This window comes from Pelophylax lessonae (assembly GCF_965119305.1).
Source record: "Pelophylax lessonae genome assembly, chromosome: 1".
NCBI lineage: Eukaryota > Metazoa > Chordata > Amphibia > Anura > Ranidae > Pelophylax > Pelophylax lessonae.
In genome coordinates, this window is record NC_138768.1 from 598,211,272 (window position 1) to 598,233,843 (window position 22,572).

General features: G+C 39.8%; 1 protein-coding gene across 1 annotated transcript in view; it reads right to left on the reverse strand.

Moving 5' to 3' along the window:
• The window catches only part of EMCN (endomucin), a gene marked incomplete at its 3' end in the record, with an annotated part of 222,723 nt that overhangs the window by 147,047 nt on the left and 53,104 nt on the right, over window positions 1-22,572 (reverse strand). The window contains exon 3 of the mRNA XM_082243550.1: window positions 6,216-6,287. Within this exon, the coding sequence (XP_082099676.1) occupies window positions 6,216-6,287 (72 nt within the window). The remainder of the gene's footprint in view (window positions 1-6,215; window positions 6,288-22,572) is intronic.

Genomic DNA, 22,572 nt, shown 5'->3' on the forward strand with positions numbered 1-22,572 from the left:
CTCAATGAGGCACTGAGCTTTAGGCCCTTTCTTGAGGGATATTCATCTGATGGTTGGGATCGAGACGAATAAATATGGGGGCTATGCTTTTTAGGGGGTACCTTTTTGCTGAGTGGAATAAATATGTATCATATATCTGGGAACAGATTCCTAGGTTGTCATAGCTGCCTTTCCCCATTGAAACCAATTCAATAATTGGACTCTACGCATGTCCTATATACTTTTCTGCTCAGTCAATGACTATCTGGATGCATCCATTTAGTCATTGGACTGAGTCCTTTATGCTCTTTCTTTAGCGCCCTGTCCATTTTTTCTTTTGGTAGGATTGTTAGCCATTTTGGCTATCATTCCTACCATTTGATTAGTCTTTCTTGATTAGGCTATATATTGTCAGCCACGATGATCATTACTCAGCACTATATATCTGCCCGTTTTTACCGGGAATATAACTTATTGCATATTGGTTCACTTGTTTTTTTGTTTTTTTTGTTATTTCTTTATCTATTACCATTGGGCAGTTTCCTTTTCTTTTTTAATTCTTTTCTTTTTGCTCCATGTAACTATGCCATGTGATTATTTTCATGCTATGTACAATTTGTATATATATATATTTTGTATTTTGTTATGTACACACTGCTTTTGGGAGGTTTTCTATTCCCATCTGTATTATAAAACTTATATCTTATGTGACCATGTCCATTCTACCTGTGGTATGCCTTTAGTTTCTGATAATTTCTATTGATGCATCCACTTGGTTTGGCCTACACATACGATATTCTACTTAACTTTTTGTATATGAATCTATTCTTATGGTCTGCCTTTACTATCCCATGTGGATATGCATATATTTTTTCTAATTTTTGTTTCAGGCTATACTTGATGGCCACCAAAAATGTAAATGCAGTTTATTCTGCTAATATATATTTCAATACATATATTAGGGGCCGCATTATCAGGTATTGGGGCCGTCATGCACTGGTGATATGACACTATCACTGCCCCTGCCACTTAAATTGTATAGGACATATAGGACATATAGGGCATATAGGACATTTCTATACCAATATAAAGGGGGTGAATTTTTCTGTGCTCTTTTGTATGCAGTAATGTAATTACATCTATATGCTCTTTTGTATGCAGGGATACCACCACATTTATATGCATGGTGCTTATATGTACATCTGCCTTACACACGCAAATTATGCATGTGCGGATGTAGACACATATATATACATTTATTTTTCTTAACAACCTTCAATTTTCTGTATATACGTACTTATATGTATGAACTGCGTACAATACTCTATTATACCTTACACGGTATATACATCTCCTTTCCTTATAGTATCTTGATATATTCAAGTAGTACCCCAAACCCTGGTGTGCCTGTGGTCTATCGGTTGATCGTTGGGTCTCCGTGGTCGTTCTCCTCCTCCTGGAGGTTGGCCGGGATCATGTTTTTCCATCTCCCTACCCTGCAGAGACTGGACAGTTCACATTTGATTTTAAACTCATGGCTTTAAACAACTGACTCATCTATGTCATGTGAGTAACTATTTGCAATGTGAAGGTCAAGAGCTGATGTTTTTCCAAATAATATGGATACATCTATTGTATGAATATATATTTTTTGTGTCTTACTTTGTCTCTCTTTGTTTTTGCAGAGGTACTTTGTTTTGCACAAATATACTGTACAACACCCCTGAAGATGAATAATTTTCCAGAAACGCATCTGGTGTATAACCGCATGGTTTACCTACTACCGTATACTGTTACATTTGTACCTAGTCACCATATGATGTTGTCTTTTTAGGGCCAGCCACCCATCCCTTTATATGTATGTATTGTATATATGCTTTCTTTATATATCCTTTGTAATAAAATAATACTTTTTTATGAACTTTTTTCATTGCTTATTAGCAGTATAATATTTTTGAACACCTTTAAAGTCCCATTGGGGTAGTCCTTCTCTACCCCTTCACCTCACCCCCCCCCCCCCCCCACAGCCATGTGCTCTGCCTCCCTTCACATCATCACCCCCTACCGTGGTGTCCTCTTGGTCCCTTTCTCATCACCCTCCCCATCCCAGTGGGGTGTCCTTCTCTCCCCCTTCAAATCATCCCACTCACAGCAATGTCTTCTGCCCCTCATCATATCAACCCCCCCCCCCCCCCCCCCACAGCGGTGTTCTTTGGCTCCCTTTCACATCACCCCCCTCTATACACAATGCTGTTTTTCCCTCCCCTTCACTTCACCCCTCTCCTCCACAGCCATACCCTCTGCCCCCCTTCACATCACTACCCCCCCCCCCCCACAGCCATTTTCTCTGCCCCCTTGTGCTCGCCTACCTTTTTTGGGTACACAGAGCAGAAAGCAGCAGTCAGCACAGATCTGGATGAAGGGAGGGAGCTGGAGTTGCTGGAATTAGCTTTTCGTACAAGCTGGTAAATGGTTGCTAGGACCGCCCTGTGCTCTAACATCCAATCTCCTGCTGGTTACATTGAAGTTATCTCTGGCAGCTCCCACTCCCACCATCTACATCTGTCCTGCCTCCTGATTTCCACTCTGCTGTTAAAATGACGGCAGCACCTGCTTTAGACTTTCATTGACTTGCCATCTATAAAGAAATTAAATTTTAAGTTGTGCTTTTTCCTTTGTAAAATTACAATATTTAAAAAAACAAAAAAACAAAGGAGATATTTACCATAGATATAGAATTATAATGACAATAATAAAGAAGAAGAAGAGAGAGAAGAAAAAATAAGTAAACTGATTTTGATGCACCCTAAATTAATGCAATTCTGTTTCGTCATGGATGCAGGATTGATCCGATTTTTGAAGATTAACTCATCTCTGAATACATCTCTAACTCACTAGAGATTTATAAATTGTTCTGCATGAATCCTGGCTCATCCCAATAGTCCTAATTATAGAGATGAAAATTGGCCTGACATGAAGGAAGCAAGTAGTATAATGCAAATGTATCTGATACCATGGGGTAGGTATGATAATGTAAACTTATGCAGTATTGTGAGAGAAGAGAGCATGAAACATATGTTTCCACACATGTATTTACTCATTTCAAGTGTGCATTTCAGTCTGAAAAAAACCTTGTTACTATGCATAGTTTATAGCTATACATGTGCATATGGGGAAAGTATATTTCATAAGGGGCAGTTCTGCTTTTTTGCCTCCTTTCCCCTCCTCCATTACCTTTAGATACACTTTTGTTTTTGGGGGGGGGGGGGGAGGGGGGGGGGTCGGATACCTGGTTTTGACTTCAGAGCCGAAGTTCAGCCCCCCTCCTCTTTTCCCACCGCCTTCTGGGACATGACACAGGTCCTAGAAGGCCCACGGAGTGGCAAGCCAACTGTAAAGAAGCCACAAGGAGTCACAACTGGCTTAATAAACATGCCAGAGAAAGGGACACCGGTGAAGAACTGGCCCAGGTGAGGACATGCTGGTTCCTTAAACAGGTAAGTGTTTTATTTTAATAAAAGTCAGCAGCTACAGTATTTGTAGTGCAATAATAAAATATGAAAGAATACGTATAAATTAAAACTCACATGAAAATTATTTAAAGCCAAACTTTTTTTTACATTTCAGATAGTAGAAGGGGGGTTAAAACTAGTGTTGATTTATTTTTTGCTGTTCCACTGAAGACCTTCCCTTCCTATCCTAGAAATGCAACAGGAAGTCAGAATAAAATATTTAATACTGAAGGGAATTTCCCCCATAGACAATTGTCACTGGTACGGGTACTCTCATTGGAAGATTTAGGCCAGGTTCACGCTAGCTGCAGCCATGGCTCGCAGCAGGGGTCCAGTGCACCCCTGCTCTCTGTTTCACGTGCAAATCAGGTCCAAATTTTTGCCTGAATTTTTACCTGAAACAGAGCCAAAGACACACAGGACCCTTTTCCAATGTGGACCACGACCGCCCCAGAGCTGTGTGAACCGGCTCTATTAGGAGCCAGCCACAGTCTCCTGTCATGCAAATTGGATGCTGGGAATGTCATAATGTGCAATGTTATGATTCCCAGCATTTATATAGGCTACATTATCACTAGATAAATACTATCTTCCAATTATCAGCCCATTTGCAAGGTCTTCAAAAAAAAAAAAGTGCTTAATGTGAAAGAAGTGTGATAGTCTACAAGTGAAATTTATGGTTCCTGTTAATATTGATTTCCTAAACCATAGAAATAGTCACTTTAATTCCAACAATCCGAAATTGTGAGTGTTATGTAACTAAACAATATCAGTAAGTGTATTACAAAATGGTAAGTCTCCTTAACAATATTAAAAGTAATAAATTCAGAGGTTTTTTTAGGACAATAATAAAAACGCAGCAGAGATTGTACAATATGCATTATTTATCAGTGTATCTTCCTCAAGTTTTAAGCTTTATTCTTTAACTTGTATCAACATATTCAGATAAAGGCATCCGCTAACAGAATGGGGTTTTCTCTTAGGAACACATTTAATGCCATCAGTTCCTTTTTTACTGTACTGTATGTTTAAATCATATTTACAAGTTGCAAATTCCCATGTTAGACATGAGTAGTTAAAATGTTCAGTTGCATAACATTTTCTGCAATGAATTTCCTTGCCTGATAGCCTGAAAGTTGGTATATATGAATAATATATTGGTTACTAATATTATGTAGCTATGTTGCTTTTTCTTGAATACATATCTTTGCACTAATTTACAAGCAAAAAATGTTTGTAGAAAGAAAGCTAGTCATCAAGAGCGTTTTGGAGGTTTAAGGGGTCACATAAAGTAGGGTATATAAAATAATGTCCTAATAATCTGTTTAATGCATGAATAGGGTAATATTTAAAGAATATCTATAACCAAAAACAAAAATATAATATTTCTCCTTTTTAGTTAAAATATATCATTATTAGCGTTTTTGTTATATCTGTTTGATAAGTTAAAAAAAAAAATGAAATTTTCCTTTGCTCTCTGCCAGTGCTGTCACTTACATTGTTCTCAGGTATTCCTGAGGACTACAGAACCATACCCCTCCATGAAATGTGGAATAGGAGAAGAATGGAGTGACATAGTCTTGTTTCTGTAGTCATTATACAGTACAGAGAAAACTATTTTTAGAGCAGAATATGTTGAAAATAAGGGTGCTATAGCAGAAAGTATTATTTTTATACTTCTGTCCTGTATTTATATGGTGGAAGAAGACTCAAGCGGTGCCCCTATCATTATTATTGGTTGTAATAAAGAAATTACATATTATTTGCCATGGTCATCCCACAATAAGATTATGAAAGGATAGCTAACTGTCCAACTTTTTGGCTAACTGTCCAACTTGTTGGCACTTTTAAACCTATATGAGTATATTTGTGAAGGTTCTCTTTTATGCAGATCATAATATAGTTAGCAGTAGTCTCATTCAACTGGACCTGTTCTGTAATGTTGAAGACAGTTTGATACTCATCAAAATAGCTTCCTCAGGTCCAACTAAGCAGTCACTTTCAGCTATTGCTGGACAACTCCTAAGACGCCCAGTACATAGAGGTATGAAGGCTGCCATTACTAACCAGCCCTTAAAATGCTAATTGCCTGGCTGTCTCTGGCTTTAGTACTTTCTGAATCACTGATTTCTATCAAGTATGCTACAAGCATATTACTTTTTACTATTTTATTGTCATATGGGAATTTATGTTTAGTAATGACAAATTTTAGTAACTTCATTCTCACTTCTCTTAGGTATTACGCTATGGATATGGAATCCTATGAATTTAGATGAGGTACAGCTGTGGGCTTGACGTACAGTAAGGAAGGGAATTTGCAAACTGCAAGGGCATTTTTCCTTAGCTTAGTTAAAGAAGTGAAGTTTTGTTACTTAACATCATCCAATCATGTAAAAACAAGAATACAGTTTTTTCCCCCTTGCATATGATCTGGTATTCTTTGCAAAGTGAATTTTCACCGCATTCACTAAGCTAAAGGAAAATTCCATTTCAATGTGAATATCCTATTTTCCTTTAGTAAATCAACTCCTATATCTCATTATTATATTACAGAGTTGGCCTGAATAGTATAAAATATGCAAATAGAAGAAATTCCTACAAAATTGGCTCTTAAAAACTACTTCTATTTATAGCACTAGAAAAGATTTGGAATACAAGATACAACAGAACATAAAATGTTAGAATACAATACTATGTTTGTGAACTATTAAAAGGTATAGTTACAATTGGCTTGTGCTGTAGGTGAATTAGAAACCAATGGAGTGCTGGTTGAAGCAGTACTTGAATACTGTACACCTACAAGAAAAAAGAAATTGAAAAAAGTAAATAAAACAAGTTGTTGAAATTCATTATTTGCAAACGATTGACACTTTTATTGATTTCCCTTGGAAGAACAAAACAGCTAATATATAAGGACAGACAACCGTCCTTTTTATCATGCATGCACTAGTATTTTTTTTTGTAGCGCTGCCCTTGAAGGAGACGCTGTAGTTTAACAGGTTCTTTCGGTAATTAGTGCAAAGGCGGCCAGGCAACCAGCAACAGTCCATTCACCCAGGCTCCATTAAACAGCCTAGGGGATGTCTTTTTAGTTTTATTGTTGACCAGAAAGTTACCAGGAGAGAGGTGAGGGGAGTATAAGAAACTCCAAAATGCTTAAGAAAAATTGGCAGAGGACCCTCTCTCTTGGTCCTTGGACCACGAGGTAGCTGCAAGCTATGTAAAGTCTCACAGCTGGGGACCATGCAATAGCTCCAGGATAGTTAAAAGTTTTATAGCTGGGAACAATGAGGCAGGTATCTCTAATTACACTGTTTTAGGTAGTCATTTAGGGTCTCTACTCACAAGTCCTAGAGCAGCTACATCCTCCCTTAATAGAGAGGTCCAGCATTCAGTACAGTGGTGCTTCAAGGGCAAGCAGCTCACAGATCTATTCCTAGTGGGGAAAAAGACCATCTCTCTAGGGCTCCAGACTATTTAACAGCCTCCCAGCCACCATCTGGGCACACCTCTCCAGGGATTGGCTAGGCCCTGCTCAATATTCAGGTTGATCCTTTGAATTCTCCCTCCCTAAGCTCCAAAAACTTCTGGAGGCAGTAGGAAGCAGTCAAACCCTCAGCATGTGAAGCCCCAAACAGACCAGACTAAACAATTACTGCTCTCCAGATTCCAGAAAGGGTCAAAAACTAAATGTATCTAGCAGCCTAACTAGGAAGGTGCTACATTTTTTATTTCAATTTCTGTTTATATATCAGGCAGTTACAGACGTGATGAAACTTGTAAAAGTAAAAATAAAATGGCATTTTCACAACTGCATTATTATTATTGTCGTTTGTAACAAGTATTTGCTCTAGTGGGACTTTGGAATGTATGGTTTGATTTCCTGGTCACAGGTTATAGAGCCAATTAAAGTGTATGTTCAACCAAAAAAAGTTTGGACTACATTTAAGTGGCATTAATTTTGCATGAGTTTAAGAAGTTTCTGAAACCACTCAGAATTCCTTGACAGGTGCATTTTACCTGTTTCAAACTGGTTTTGCATTCCCATAGACTTCTATGAGAATGCAAAACCTATTTGAAGTGAACACAAGCCACATTTTCAGGTAAACACCTTTTGGAGGTGGGAGTAAATTCGAGAAAATTAGCTTTATAGCCCACTTTTATTGCACCTCCCAATAATGCTACAAACCCTTGAGGCTTCACAGTTTGATGTACTTCATGACATCTGAGGTAATTTACTTATGCTAAATAGATCCGACAGGACACAGTGAGTATGTTGTTTACACTGAGAATCAGGGCACTGTTTATCAGTGCCCTGATTATCAGTGCAGCCTGATCACTGCCAATCAGTGCCCATCAGTGTAGCTTATCAGTGTCCATAAGTGCTGCCTATATGTGACCATCAGTGCAACCTCATCAGTGGACATCAGTGCAGCCTCATTAGTGCACATCAGTGCAGCATCATCAGTGCACATCAGTGAAGAAGAAAATTACTTATTTGCTAAATTTTTTTAACAGAAACTAAAAATGTTGGTCTTCTTTTGTTTGTTTAGCAAAAAATAAAAAAACCCAGCATTGATTAAATAGCACCAAAAGAAAGCTTTATCTGTAAAAAAAAGAAAAAAAATGAAAAAAATTTCATTTGCGTACAGTGTTTCATGACCACACAATTGTCATTCAAAGTTTGACAGCGCTGAAAGCTGAAAATTGACCTGAGCGGGAAGGAAATGAAAGTGCCCAGTATCAAAGTGGTTAATGTCCCAATATACAAGAACAGTGTAAATAAAAAAACAACTTTATCATTAAAGTGTATGTAAAGGCAAAACATTTTTTAAAGGAGTGTGGAAAGGTTAGACCCTCCAAGTTTTTATATTTTTTTGTTGTATGTATAATACATCCTCTCTGTCATGTTAACCATTGCCTCCAAACAGAAAGTAAGAGACATTCTACATGATGGAGAGCAAATCTTCAAATGGGGTAAAAAAAACTCTGTTGACAATGGTCTAAGATGGGAATTACCCTCTCTTTGGAGATATTTCTTATGACCAAGTTTTAATATTTTATTGTTGCAAGTATAATGTATCCTCTCTGTATTGGTAACCATTGCTACCAAGACAACATGTAAGAGAAATTCTACATTTTGGAGAGAAAAATCTTCCAATGGGGTAAAAAAAACTCTATTGAAGTCTGCACTAAGATACAAGTCAGATTTCTGGCATCCCCTGCAACAAAAATGCAACTGCCACAGCTGACAGATAATTATGAAATCACTCTCATTTTACCCACTCAGCACAGAGGCACAGAGAAACTAACTGAATAACAAAAGGTAGGAATCTGCAACAAAGTTTGGTACGTAGATCACCCAGAGGGGAATTTTTTTTTTTCAACAAAAGTGGAGCTTCGCTTTAATATATTTGAAGAATTTTTTGGGGTTTGTCCTACTATCTTTTGCAATCTGTCGTTCATTTTGATTTGTTGCGTCCTTGATTTCCTTTTTACATATTCTGTTATATTCTTTGTAACAATTAAACAATGATAGTGTTCCTTCATTTTTACATTTGTTTAAAGCTCTTTTCTTATAATTCATAGCTTTTTTAACTTTGGCCGGGAGCCACATAGGTTTTATTTATAGCGTTTTAAACTTATTGCCCATGGAAATATACTTTGCAATGAGTTTAACATACAGTCTTTTCAAAGAATTCCAATTTCTGTTCCATGTTTATCGATGCCAATATTCGCTCCCAGTCTAAATCCTGGAGAGCAGCCCTCCTCCTTGGAAAATTTGCTCTCTTTCAGTTAAGTGTTTTTATATTTCCCGTATGAATTTGTTGCTTACAGCTAACATTAAATTAAATCATATTATTTTCACCGCTACCTAGATGTTCTTTTATATGAATATTGGTAATAAACTCTGCATGGTTTGAGATTACCAGGTCCAGCAGAGCATCATTCCTAGTGGGGGCCTCAATAAACTGCACCATAAAATTGTCTTGTAATAGGTTTATACATTTTTGCCCTTTAACTGTTCCAGCAGTGCCATTACTCCAGTCAAAGTCTGGGTAGGTAAAATCCCCCATTATTATCACTGTCCAAGTCCTTGCAGCCCTTTCTATTTGTGCCAGGAGCTGAGTCTCCACATCCTCATTAATACTGGGAGGTCTATAACAAACTCCAATGATAACTTTTGTATTACCCACACCCATTTATATTTCCACTCATGCTGTCTCAGACTCATCGCACTCTCCATCAACTAGGTCCTCTTTCACACTCACTTTAAGATCACTTCTCACATAGAGACATACACCACCACCCTTCCGTTTTACCCCTAAAGAGAGCATAGCCAGGAATATTAATAGCCCAGTCATGTGAAGAATGAAGCCAAGATTCAGCAATACCAATTAAATCATAGTTCTCCTCTGGCACCAAAGCTTCCACCTCACCTATTTTTCTTGGCAGACATTGTTGAACAAACGCATTAAATAATTGTCACATTTTGCACAGTTATTTTGCATATATTTTTTTTTAATACAAATAGTACCATTTCCATTGATTGTTTGTAACATGGGAACCTTCTTCTCCCCCGCCATAGCTCTCCCCCCATCTTTCCCCATTCCACCCACCAATAGGGGCTGACCCCATTCTGACCTGTCTGCCCCATTATAATCTAATTCACCCTCCCCCCTCGATCCTAGTTCAAATACTCCTTCAGCCATTCCATAAACCTCTCCTCCAGCACAAGAGATCCCTTTCCATTTAGGTGCAAACCATCTTTAGCATAGGTTGCACCCCAATGAAAAGTCAGCCCAGTGCTCTAAAAACCTAAATTCCTCCTTCTTACACCAAGTCTTTAGCCAGGGCCGCTGATAGGGGGGGGGGGACCACCAGTCCTCCTGTAGGGGGCCTTGGCACACTGGGGGGCCCCAACAGTACAGGTAATCAGTGTGGTTGGGTAGGGGGGCAATCAGGGCCGCTGATAGGGGGGCCACCAGTCCTCTTGTAGGGGGCCCGAGCACACAGGGGGCCCCAAAAGCACAGGGAATCAATGCGGTTGGGCAGGGGGGCAATTAAAGAAGGAAACCCTGTGTGGCTCTCTGCAGCAGCTGAAAGCCAGTTTGTCCCCCTCCTGCTAGCTTTCAGCTGCTGCAGGGAGAGACACAGACGCAGGGCATCGTTCCTGTTATTGCTTCTCCGCCCTCCCCCACAGCGCTGCAGGCTTCCCTGTCCTGTGAAAAAATAACTAATTGTAAATAAATAAATAATAATTAAACTTTGTACTTAAAAATGTAAAAGAAATTGTAAAATAAAATAATTAAACATTTAAAAAAAATATATATATATATTTTTTTTTAAATGTAAAAAACTATTAAAAAGCTAATAATGATTTTAGTGTATTTTTAATGATAATATTGTCTTGATATATTTGGGGAAGGGAGGACTCTGCCAGGTAGGCTGTACATGCCCCGTGATTTCTAACAGCAGCTCTGTCTTTAGCCATGCATTAAGTTCTCTAATCTCCCCGTCTTTTCTGTGTTGTGCTTGGCACAAGCAATTTTTCAGAGAATATCACTTTGGAGGTCCTTCCCTTCAACTTGCAGCCTTTCTTAAGGAGACTCCACCTTCCATATATTCTGTCATTGCTTCCAATGTTGATCAAAACAGCAGGGTCATGCCCAGCCCCTTCAAATAATTTATCAACCCGGTCCACCACATAGCAGTCCAGAGCTCCAGTCAAGTAACATTCCCTAGGTTGAGGATGTCATAGTTACATAGCTGGAAAGGTTGAATAAAGACACCAGTCTACCCAGGTCAACCTTTCTGGGTGTGAGTGTGGATGTGTATATGTTTATGCTAATACCATTTCCCATATCCCTGTATATTGCATTCATTAGGATGCCCATCAAGATAATTTTTGGAAATAAAAACAAAAAGCAGAGCGCCTCTATGTGTTATCAGTTTAATTAAAAGGGTAAGGTAGGTACAGGAAAACTGCTCACATTTAAAAGGTATAAAATAGCTCATCTGTTAGGTGGTCTGCAGGAACACAGGGGTCCACGGTTGGATGTTTGTGGCTCCAAGAGGTGGTGCAGGGGATGGTGAAGGAGGGAGATGTCTGGAGAGCCAAGAGACCAGATAGTAGGATGGCCAGCGGCTTCAGGAAGGTGTTCTGTTCCTCAGGGAGACACCTGGTGAGCCGAGAGACCGTTAGGTAAGATGGCTGTCGGCTTCAGAAGGGTGCCCTGCTCCTCAGTACATTGGGCATCGACAGATAGGGGAGCCCAGCGTGACAGATCCAGCAGCCAATTTTTTTTTTTTTATGCGATTTTATTTGTATGCAATTTTTTTATTATTTTTTTTTGGGTTTTTTTTCTTGTGTTTATTTTCTTATTGCCGCTTTAAGTATTGTGGTCCCACTGTTCAGCCCATTTATAATGGCCACTTTAAGTCCATCTGCATCCACCCAGCTTGAGTGCTGGCTTCCTATAAATTTGTTCAGCTCTTCTGTGTCATGCCACTGCACTTGAGAAAGGAGCGCGCACGCCCTGTGAGGCTACTGCGCACGCTCGGAAACGCGTTGTGCGATTGGCTGCTGGATCTGTCACGCTGGGCTCCCCTATCTGTCGGTGCCGGATGTACTGAGGAGCAGGGCGCCCTTCTGAAGCTGACAGCCATCTTACCTAACGGTCTCTCGGCTCACCAGGTGTCTCCCTGAGGAACAGAACACCTTCCTGAAGCCGCTGGCCATCCTACTATCTGGTCTCTTGGCTCTCCAGACATCTCCCTCCTTCACCATCCCCTGCACCACCTGTTGGAGCCACAAACATCCAGCCGTGGACCCCTGTGTTCCTGCAGACCACCTAACAGATGAGCTATTTTATACTGTTTTAAATGTGAGCAGTTTTCCTGTACCTGCCTTACCCTTTTAATTAAACTGATAACACTTAGAGGCGTTCTGCTTTTTGTTTTTATTTCCACTTTCAGAGCTGACTTCTCTCTGCAGCTGAGCTGGCCCTGAGTGTAATCTATTTCAGCCATCAACTACACCAGACTAATGACTATACATGATCTGCATACCCCTTGATGCTATATAGGTATGTGTGATGCGCCAACTCTTATCCTGCTTGATCAAGAGAATTTTTAAACTATTGATACTTCTCGCTGACACCATCAATTGTAAAAGGTAGTTCCGCATTCTTACTGCTCTGACTATAAAGAACCCTCTATGTAGTTTATGGTTAAATCACTTCTCCTCCAATTGTATTGAGCGTCCGCATGTCCTCATAAGCTCCTTGAAACAAAATAGTTTTCTCCTTGTTCTAGAATTACCATTAAGATTTTTATATACCGCTATCATATCTTCTCTCAAGTGTCTCTTCTCCAGGGAGAATAAGTGTAAGGCTTGTGGTGATTCCTCGGAAATGAGGTCCTGCAGTCCCTATATTAATTTTGTTGCTTTTCTCTGGACTCTCTCCAGTTCCATTACATCTTTCCTGAGGACTGGTGACCAGAACTGGATGGCTTACTCAAGATGTGGCCACACCAGGGTTTTTGTAAAGTTGTAGAGTTATAGTTCTATCTCCTGAGCAAACACGCTTTTTAATGCATGTTAATATTCTACTTGCTGCAGATTGGCATTTCATGCAATTGCTAAGCCTGTCATCTACTAGGATCCCCAGGTCTTTTTCCATTCTGAATTCCCCCAAAGGTTCTGATATTTTTAGCCCCCAATTATAATGCTTTACATTTTCCAACTATGAACCTCATTTGCCACGTATGTTGCCCACCCCTATATTCTATTGAGGCCTTCTTTTAAAGTTTATATATCCTGCTGTGAAGTTACAAAGTTACACACACACAAATTGAAAACTTCACAATTCTATACCCAGGAAGGCAAACAAAAAACCCCAATAAAGCATGATCCAATTTGCTCTAGCAGGGGAAAAAAAATCCTTCCTGATCCCCCAAGAGGCAATTGGATATTCCCTGGATATACTTTACCTTTAAATATTAGTATCCAGTTACTGTATATTTTGTGCAATTAGAAAACAATTTGGGCCTTTTTTTTAAGAAATCTCCTGAGCTGGCCAGAACCAGCTCTCGAGGGAGTCTATTCCACATTTTCCTTGATCTTACCTTAAATCTATTTTCCTCCAGATGTAGAAGTTATTGCCCTGCTTAGCTCTGTATTGTCAGCAAACACTGCGATTGAGCTATGTATGCCAATCTCTCATCGTATCATTTAGGAATAAATTATTCAGAATTGGTCCCATCATTCTGTTACAGGCAGGAGAAAGCATGTCCTTATTCTCCTTTCCCCAGTGATCAGATTGTAACATTTAGCTTTGCAGCAAGTCACAAAAATCTGTGACAGGAGATGTGTCAGACATTTGTAAACACAGCCAAGGTCTGCAGAGGCACCAACCAGGATTTATATGATTCATATCTTCACGCAAGCATCTCAATTCAGGAAGCAGATTCTGACCCTGATTGATGCCTGAACAAACGTGGCTCCATCTTTTTGGAAATAAAACCATACGAAGACATAGTAAAACCTAGTACACACAATGAGATTATCGCACAAATTATCATCCGTTTTTTTTTTTTTGCATGCTAGTCTCCATATCAAAAATGAATAGGCTACTAGAGTACAAAAATTCTCGTATCAACAGATTAAAAATTTGGAAGTGATGTAATGTGTTTTTATTGTATTTTTGGGCGAAAACTGTACTGATAATATGAAAATCGTACGATCTGGTATCATATGAGAAAAAAATTTTGAGTCTGTTGCTTCAGATAATTGGATGAAAGCTGTGTACTAATGATCAGATTATCACACGATCACTTTGAAAGTAATATTTTTTGTACATATAGCACCCTACAGGTAGGTGCTAGGTAAAGGTATAGTGGGCCTTGTCTGCCTAACAGCATGCCTGTGATTTATTTAGTTAAGGTGTCGGGGCTTCCAGATGTGCCTGCTGAGAGGGAAGTCTCCCCACTGGCTCCTGTGAGAGGCTTCTCATAGGGCAGTGTGGGAAGCCCAATCAGGGGACACATCCAAGCTTGTAACTACCCCAGAAGGCATATTAGGCTGCAAAGGATTCTGGGAGTGGGTATAAGTTTGGGGGAAGTGCATGACAGGGTGTCTTTGGTGGGAGTAGAGTCCCAGGAAGGAGAGTGCGCCTGTCTGTCCTCCTGTCTGATGAAGTGGATGTCTCTGGGTTTCGCCTGAGAATCCTGAGAGTGCTGAGTTGAGCTGAGGGGATCCGGTGTGCCGAGAGCCTGCGGAGCATGAGAAGGGTCCAGTCAGGAAAGCCTACACAGGTCATGAGTACTGCGGATTGCCCCTGGGGGTCTGCCAGAGTCAGAGGGGACCACACCGGAAGAGGTTCTGGGATCCAGTGCCAGCTAGCTGAAAGGGGTTACCTAGGTTGAGGACCCTGAAATTACAGAGGGGGGGTGCATAGACAGTGAACCCCGAAAAGTTCAAGGGTAAAAGGGGCACCTGCTAATGGGCCCTGAATTGTACAGTGTGTGCCAGTTGAAATGTACAGTTTGACAGGATTCTACAACATACTACCTCAAGCCAGTGCAAGGCAGGAGGGAAGTATTCAGTGACTTGTTGCAGTATAACAGTGTCGTTGGTTCTACAATTTCACAGTCCTGGATCTTCTGGACTACAAGTCGAGGATTCAGCACTTCTCTTAAGTTACAGAGTGTTCTCAGAGATAGTGGGCATTGGCTGGCACCAGCTGGCATCAAGGAAGCGCCAACAGGCATTCTTCAGGAACAAAGTCCCAAGCGTATATAGTTGAAACCTAAAAGAGTATCCCACTCATTCCCTTCTCCCATCCCCTTTATCTACAATAAAACAACAAAACAAAGATGCCGGAGTGGTTCATGTCTCAGTCTTCACACCCAGGGTCACAGCTCATATGGGCTGGAAAGGTAACCGGTAACTATGGCTGACCCACATCAGGCCACAAGCCTGGAAAACCTGCTACATACAATATTCTGATCCTGTGTACTAGGCTTAAAGATAAATATTGTTATCTCTGAGAGGTAATAAACACCTGTAGGTGGTATAATTACAAATTGCGTGGAATGCGTGTTCTGGACATAAAAAATGTATTGCTAGGTCAACTTTAATGTTAAAATTTAAACATGCCACTTTTGGTGTAAATATTTTTTTTTTCTTCTTAAAGCATTTCTGTCACTGTGTTAAGGTTTTTAAGAAAAGACATATCATAAAAGTAGAATGGGCATGAACAGCTTACAGCAGCTCGGGACAGAAGGAACCTTTTCTTTGAAACTTTGAGTGGCTTTAAAATATACCGTGGCTATAAAACTGTTAAAATCTGTTTGTTATAAAAGTTTCTCCTTCCACATTTATTTACAAATATAATAATGGCACATCTTCATTACAATATATGCACCAGTATAACAGTTACATTTTTTATTATACTTTTTACTATATTCCAGAAACTTTGTAATTCTATTGCAAATAAATAAGTAAATGTCTTTGTAAACTCTATGGGATGCTAAAGGATATTGTCTGTTTATAATATGGATACAATTCTTTTTTTGGTATCTTTTTGTAACTACTGAAATGTATTTGTTAAATAAGGATTATGGTACTTTTATGTGTATTAACTAGTGCTGGTTAATGTTTGAAAATGCGATTTTACCTTGTTCTACCTGTGGAGTTTCTGTAAGCATGTCTTCAGGACAATTTTCATCCATTTTGCACTGTTTTATAGTATAATGAATTTTTAATTAGTATCTTTATGATTATTACATTAAATTTCAGCAAATCTTTGCTATTTTTTTTAATTTTATGTACAATATTATATTACATTGTATGTTAAATAGCACTGGTGAAAACAATTTTAAAATGTTGGCATCCCATAGCATTTAGCTATGAAAGAAAGGATAATAATGTGAAACCATGATCATTGCCCAAATGATGATGAACTGCATAATACCAACTAAATGCCCAGCATATACAGGTGCATCTCATGAATTAGAATATCATTAAAAAGTTATTATATTTCAATAATTAAATTCAAAAAATGAAACTCATATATTTATATAGATGCATTACACACAGAATGATTTAATTCAAGCATTTCTTTCTTTTAATGTTGATGATTATGGGTTACAGCCTGTGAAAACCCAAAATTCAGTATCTCAGAAAATTAGAATATTACATAAAACCAATAAAAAAAAGGATTTTTAATACAGAAATGTTGGCTTACTGAAAAGTATGTCCGTGCACAGTATAATATGCACTCAAAACTTGGTTGGGGCTCCTTTTGCATCAATTCATGCAAAAATGCGGTGTGGAATTGAGGCCATCAGCCTGTGGCACTTCTGAGGTGTTATGGAAGCCCAGGTTGCTTTGATTGCGTCCTATCATGATCACTAAACCAGATATTGGTACTTTTGGTGGTGTGGGCAGGTGCCAAGTCCTGCTGGAAAATGAAAGCAGCATCTCCATAAAGCTGGTCAGTAGAGGGAAGCATGAAGTGCTCTAGAATTTCCTGATAGAGGGCTGCACTGACTTTAGACTTAATAAATTACAGTAGACCAACACCAGCAGATGACATGGCTCCCCACAAATCATCACTGACTGTGGAAAATTGTGCATTTCATTTGGAAATCAATGTCCCAGAGTCTGGAGGAGGAGTGGAGAGCACAGAATCCAAAGCACAGAATCCAAGTTGCATGAGGTCCAGTGTGAAGTTTCCACAATTAGTGATGATTTGGGGAGCCATGTCAGCTGCTGGTGTTTGCCCACTGTGTTTTATCAAGTCTAAAGTCAGTGCAGCCCTCTACCAGGAAATGCTAGAGCACTTCATGCTTTCCTCTGCTGACCAGCTTTATGGAGATGTTGATTTCATTTTCCAGCGGGACTTGGCATCTGCCCACGCTTCTAAAAGTACTGATACCTGGTTTAATGATCATGGTATCACTGTGGTTGATTGGCCAGCAAACTTGCCTGACCTAAACCCCATAGAGAATCTGTGGGGTATTGTCAACAGGAAGATGAGAGACACTAGACCCAACAATGCAGACAAACTGAAGGCCACTATCAAAATAACCTAGGCTTCCATAACACCTCAGTAGTGTCAAAGGCTGATCGCCTCCATGCCACTCTGCATTGATGCAGTATTTAATGCAAAAGAAGCCCCGACCAAATATTGAGTGCGTACTATATTGTACATGGACATACTTTCAAAAAGCCAACATTTCTGTATTAAAATCCTTTTTTTTTTATTGGTCCTATGTAATATTCTAATTTTCTGAGACACTGAATTTTGGGTTTTCACTAGCTGGAAGCCATATTCATCAAAATTAAGAAAGAAATGCTTGAAATATATCACTCATCTATATAAAATATATATATATATATATATTAATATATATATATATATATATATATATATATATATATATATATATATATATATATATATATATATATGTAGATATATATATATATATATATATATATATATATATATATAAAATATATGTTTCACTTTTGATTTGAATTACTGATATAAATTTAGTTTTTATAGATATTCTAATTTTAGGAGATGCACCTGTATGTATCTGTACAGAACTGTTCCGGCCTCCACAAAATTTGTAGTTTAAGCCACTTTTCAAGTAGGGATGAGGTTTAAGTTGGGTGCGATGCAGGGTTCGCCTTAAACTTTAGCTAATGGCACTTTGGTGAACAGGCTAATTAAATGACCTTTTTGCCCTCTGCCGCAGAAAATCTCTGGCGGTGCAGGAAGTTATTCATTAGTGGTGGTATTACAATTGCCACTAAATGAATGACAGCTTGCCACTCAGTGCTAGAACACTTGTGGGCACTGCTGGCCTAGCAAGCAATGACGCGTGTCTCACCCTATTCAATCGCCTGCATAAATGTAAACAATGTAACAATGGCTGACATAATTGACGATATATGTCTGGACCACACAGTGTCATTGGTTGGTAAGGCCCTACTGGCCAATTGTGTCCTAGCAATCAATGATGCTGTGTTTCTCAGACATACTATACAGTATATGATCAATTATGGAGACCTAGGAATTTTTGCTAACTTTTTCCTATTGGTAGATTTTACATATTTGCTGGGACCTGTGGATTGCTAAGTCTTTCCTAATCTAAATCATTTTTTTTTTTTTTTTTATGTTATGTTGAAGTTACAAAAAGCACATTAAACAAATCCCACATGTTGATTTGCTCTTTCGCTTAATGTATAATGTATTTTCCACTCTGCTGTGTTTTTCAGATACAGGGTCATTAAAGGTGTCTTTTTGAACTGTGGTAATACTTTTCCTTTTCAGATCTTACATTGTTTGAGCAATGTTTTTTATCCATTAAGCTAAATGTGTTAGTTAAGTTATTAACAGGAAGCAACAATTACTAAACAATATGTAAACGTGCAGAGGAAATAATAACTTTTGGCTCCTTCTATCTTAGATATTTAACCTTTAATAAAGAGGTAGAAAGTTTAACAAAATATCACACTAGTGCTTTAAGGAGAACTAGTCACTAGAGTTGATAGAACACCTGGATGTCCGGGTTCGGCGGGTCAGGCCAAACTTGAAAAAAAAGTCTGGGTTCGTGACCCGGACTTAACCCGAACTTTACCCTGATCCCGAACCCCATTGAAGTCAATGGTGACCCGAACTTTTGAGCACTAAAATGGCTCTTAAAAAAACACGGAAAGGGCTAGAGGGCTGCAAATGGCAGCAAAAACATCTTAAGAGCATAGCAAGTGCTCTGCAAACAAATGTGGGTTGGGAAATAACTTAAAATAACATAAAAAACATAAAAATAAAAAATAATAATCTTGAATGATGTAGGAGGTGGACGAGGCCCATATGGAGTAGGAGGTTGAGGTGGCGGTGGATATGGCGGTGTAGGTGGAAGCGACAGCGGCAGTGGAGGAGGAGGACGAGGTAGCACTGGTTTTGGTTTTTAATTAAATTTTTTTAAATTTAGTGTAGACCCCAAAATAGTAAGAAAGATCAAATACAACAATGGCTGGGTAAGGCCGGAATACATGTCTATTCTGCAGACATGGGAGTAAGTCACACATGTGCAAGTTACAAGCAAGTCTCAAATCTTAACCTCCAAGTCTCAAGCAAGCCCCAAGTTACTGTGGCAAAAAGCAAGCAAGTTGAGTCGAGTCCCTGCAACAAATCAAGCAAGTCAAGTCAAGTAATTTATTTTGGTCGAGTCACAAATCAAGTCAAAATACTGATCTACCCCAATTTTCACCTTTAAATAAGTTAAAAGTCAGTGGTCAGGAAAGGTTTTGTTTTATTTTCAACATTAACAAAACTGCTTAGTGCTTTTTTCTTGGCATATTAAAGAAACACTTTGAATGCCCAAACAGCTCAAAATTTTCAAAGGCCAGGAATTTTGAAATGCTGGCATTCAGGGCCAGGGATCGCGGGTGGGTAGGGGGGTACTTCCTCTTCCGCTCCAGTGTTTGGGAGATAGAAAGCTGAACGCTTCCACAGGACATTGTGGAGATGGTTGTTGGTGACACAGGTGGTGGTGTTGCTGGCTGATCCTCTGTTTGCGGGGTGGCAGGTGCCACTGTCACTACAGAGGTGGATGAAGAGGCCGAGACTGCAGCAGCAGAAGAGGAAGCAGGAGGAGCCAGAGTCGTTTTTGAGGTGTGCACTCCACTGCAGCTCGTGCTTTGCACTTACATGCCTGGTCATGTAGGTTGTGCTCAGGTTGAGAAGATTTATGCCTCGCTTCAGGCTCTGATTGCACAGCGTGCAAACCACTCGTGTCCTGTCATCATCACATTGTCTGAAGAACTGCCATGCTAGGGAACTCCTTTGAGATGGCTTTGGTGTGCTCAGTCCCTTGCTGCATTGGGCAGTAGCAGGCGTAGTGTCTAGGGCACGGCCGCTCCGCTTTTGCACCCTGCTCCCTCTTCTGCTGTGCTGGTGGCTCTGTGCAACCACCGCCTCTTCCTCCAAACTACTCAGGTCACCTGCATGACGTTCATTCCATGTGGGGTCGAGGACCTCATTGTGCCCCACATCGTCTTCCACCCAGTCTTCACCCCTGCCCTCCTTGTCGGTCTCCACAATTCGGAATTCCGCAGCAGTTGGCACCTGTGTTTCATCATCATCCGAGACGTGCTGCGATGGTCCTCCCATGTACTCATCTTGAGACATAAGTGGTTGGGCATTGGTGCACTCAATCTCTTCCACTTCTGGGGCAGGGCTAGATGGATGGCCCTGGGAAACCATGCTAACAGAGTCATCAAAAAGAAGAAGAGACTGCTGCATGACGTGGGGCTCAGACTGTTTGGCTGATTTGCAAGGGGGTGAGGTGAAAGATTGATGGCCATCGGCTGCAGGTGGCAACTCTGACCTTTCAGCAGAAGACTGGGTGGGAGACAATGTGAAGGAACTGGAGGCACTTTCAGCAACCCAATCTACTATTGCCTGTACTTGTTCTGGCCTCAACATTTGTTGAGGCGCATTAGGCCCTGCCAAATACTGCTGCAGGTTCTGTCGCCTACTCGCAGCTGAGAAAGGTGTTTCACCTGTGCGTGTAGCTGGCACAGATCGACCATGTCCTCTCCTTGCAACAGGAGCTCCACCAGCAACACCACGACCCAGGCCACGTCCCTTATTTGGCCTTCTCCTCATATTTATCAAATTTTGGATCTTCCCCTAAATGGGTTTTTATTAATAAGCGGAATACAACAGCAGTATCCAAAGGGTGTATCTCACTGTAACATATGCAGACTAGGCCGCAATTAAATTTTTTTCCCCTAAATGGGTTTTTATTGATAAGCGGAATACAACAGCAGTATCCAAAGGGTGTATCTCACTGTACCATATGCAGACTAGGCCGCAATTAAATTTTTGTCCCCTAAATGGGTTTTTATTGATAAGTGGAATACAACAGCAGTAGCCAAAGGGTGTATCTCACTGTACCATATGCAGACTAGGCTGCAATTTATTTTTTTCCCCTAAATAGGGTTTTATTGCAAAGCGGAATACAACAACAGTATGCACAGGGTGTATCTCACTGTAACATATTCAGACTAGGCTGCAATTAATTTTTTTTCCCCTAAATGTGTTTTTATTGCAAAGCGGAATACAACAACAGTATGCACAGGGTGTATCTCACTGTACCATATGCAGACTAGGCTGCAAATTATTTTTTTCCCCTAAATGGGTTTTTATTGCAAAGCAGAATACAACAACAGTATCCAATGGGTGTATCACACTGTAACGTATGAATGAAAAACTGAAAAGTAATTGTCCCCTTAGTTGGTGCTTGTTGAATAGCAGATTTGAACTGCAGTGTCTAAACGCTGTAAGTTACAGTAAAATACGAAGTAAATCCAGATTAAGCAGACACATATGCACTGAGCTTGCATTACATGGCCGCTACACGCAACACGCCACACGCCTAACAGGTTGGATACTGTTGTTGTTCTATTCTGCTATTGAATAAAAAAAAAAAAACATTTGAATGAAAAACAGAAAAATATTTTTTTTTCCCTAAATACTGAAAAATAATTATTTTTGCCTTACATTGGTACTTTTTGAAGAGCAGATTAGAAAAAGCACTGTCTAAATACTGTATGTCTAAGTAAAATATGAAGGAAAAACGTTTTTTTCTTTTTTAAATGCAGATTAAGCAGACACATATGCACTGAGCTTGCATTACATGGCCGCTACACACCGCACGCCGCCCACCTAACAGACTGATAAAAGTTTTTTTTTTCTCCCTCCTCCTCCTCACTGGGCTCAGGTCAGGGCAAAAAGATCATGCACTGCACCCCCACACAATACAATCAATGTAGATCGCTGTCTGATTAAAGAAGATTCTTCCTATTCTTTCCCTGAAAGCAATCTCCAGCCTGCCCCTACAATAATCTCTTATCTCTCCCTCAGCAGCAGCATCAGAAACCTCTCCCTAGTATAGTTATAGCAGATATGCACTGCTGCACTGGCCAATCACAGCCATGCCATTAGTAGGCATGGCTGTGATGGCTTCTAAGGGCACACTAGTTAAACGCTTG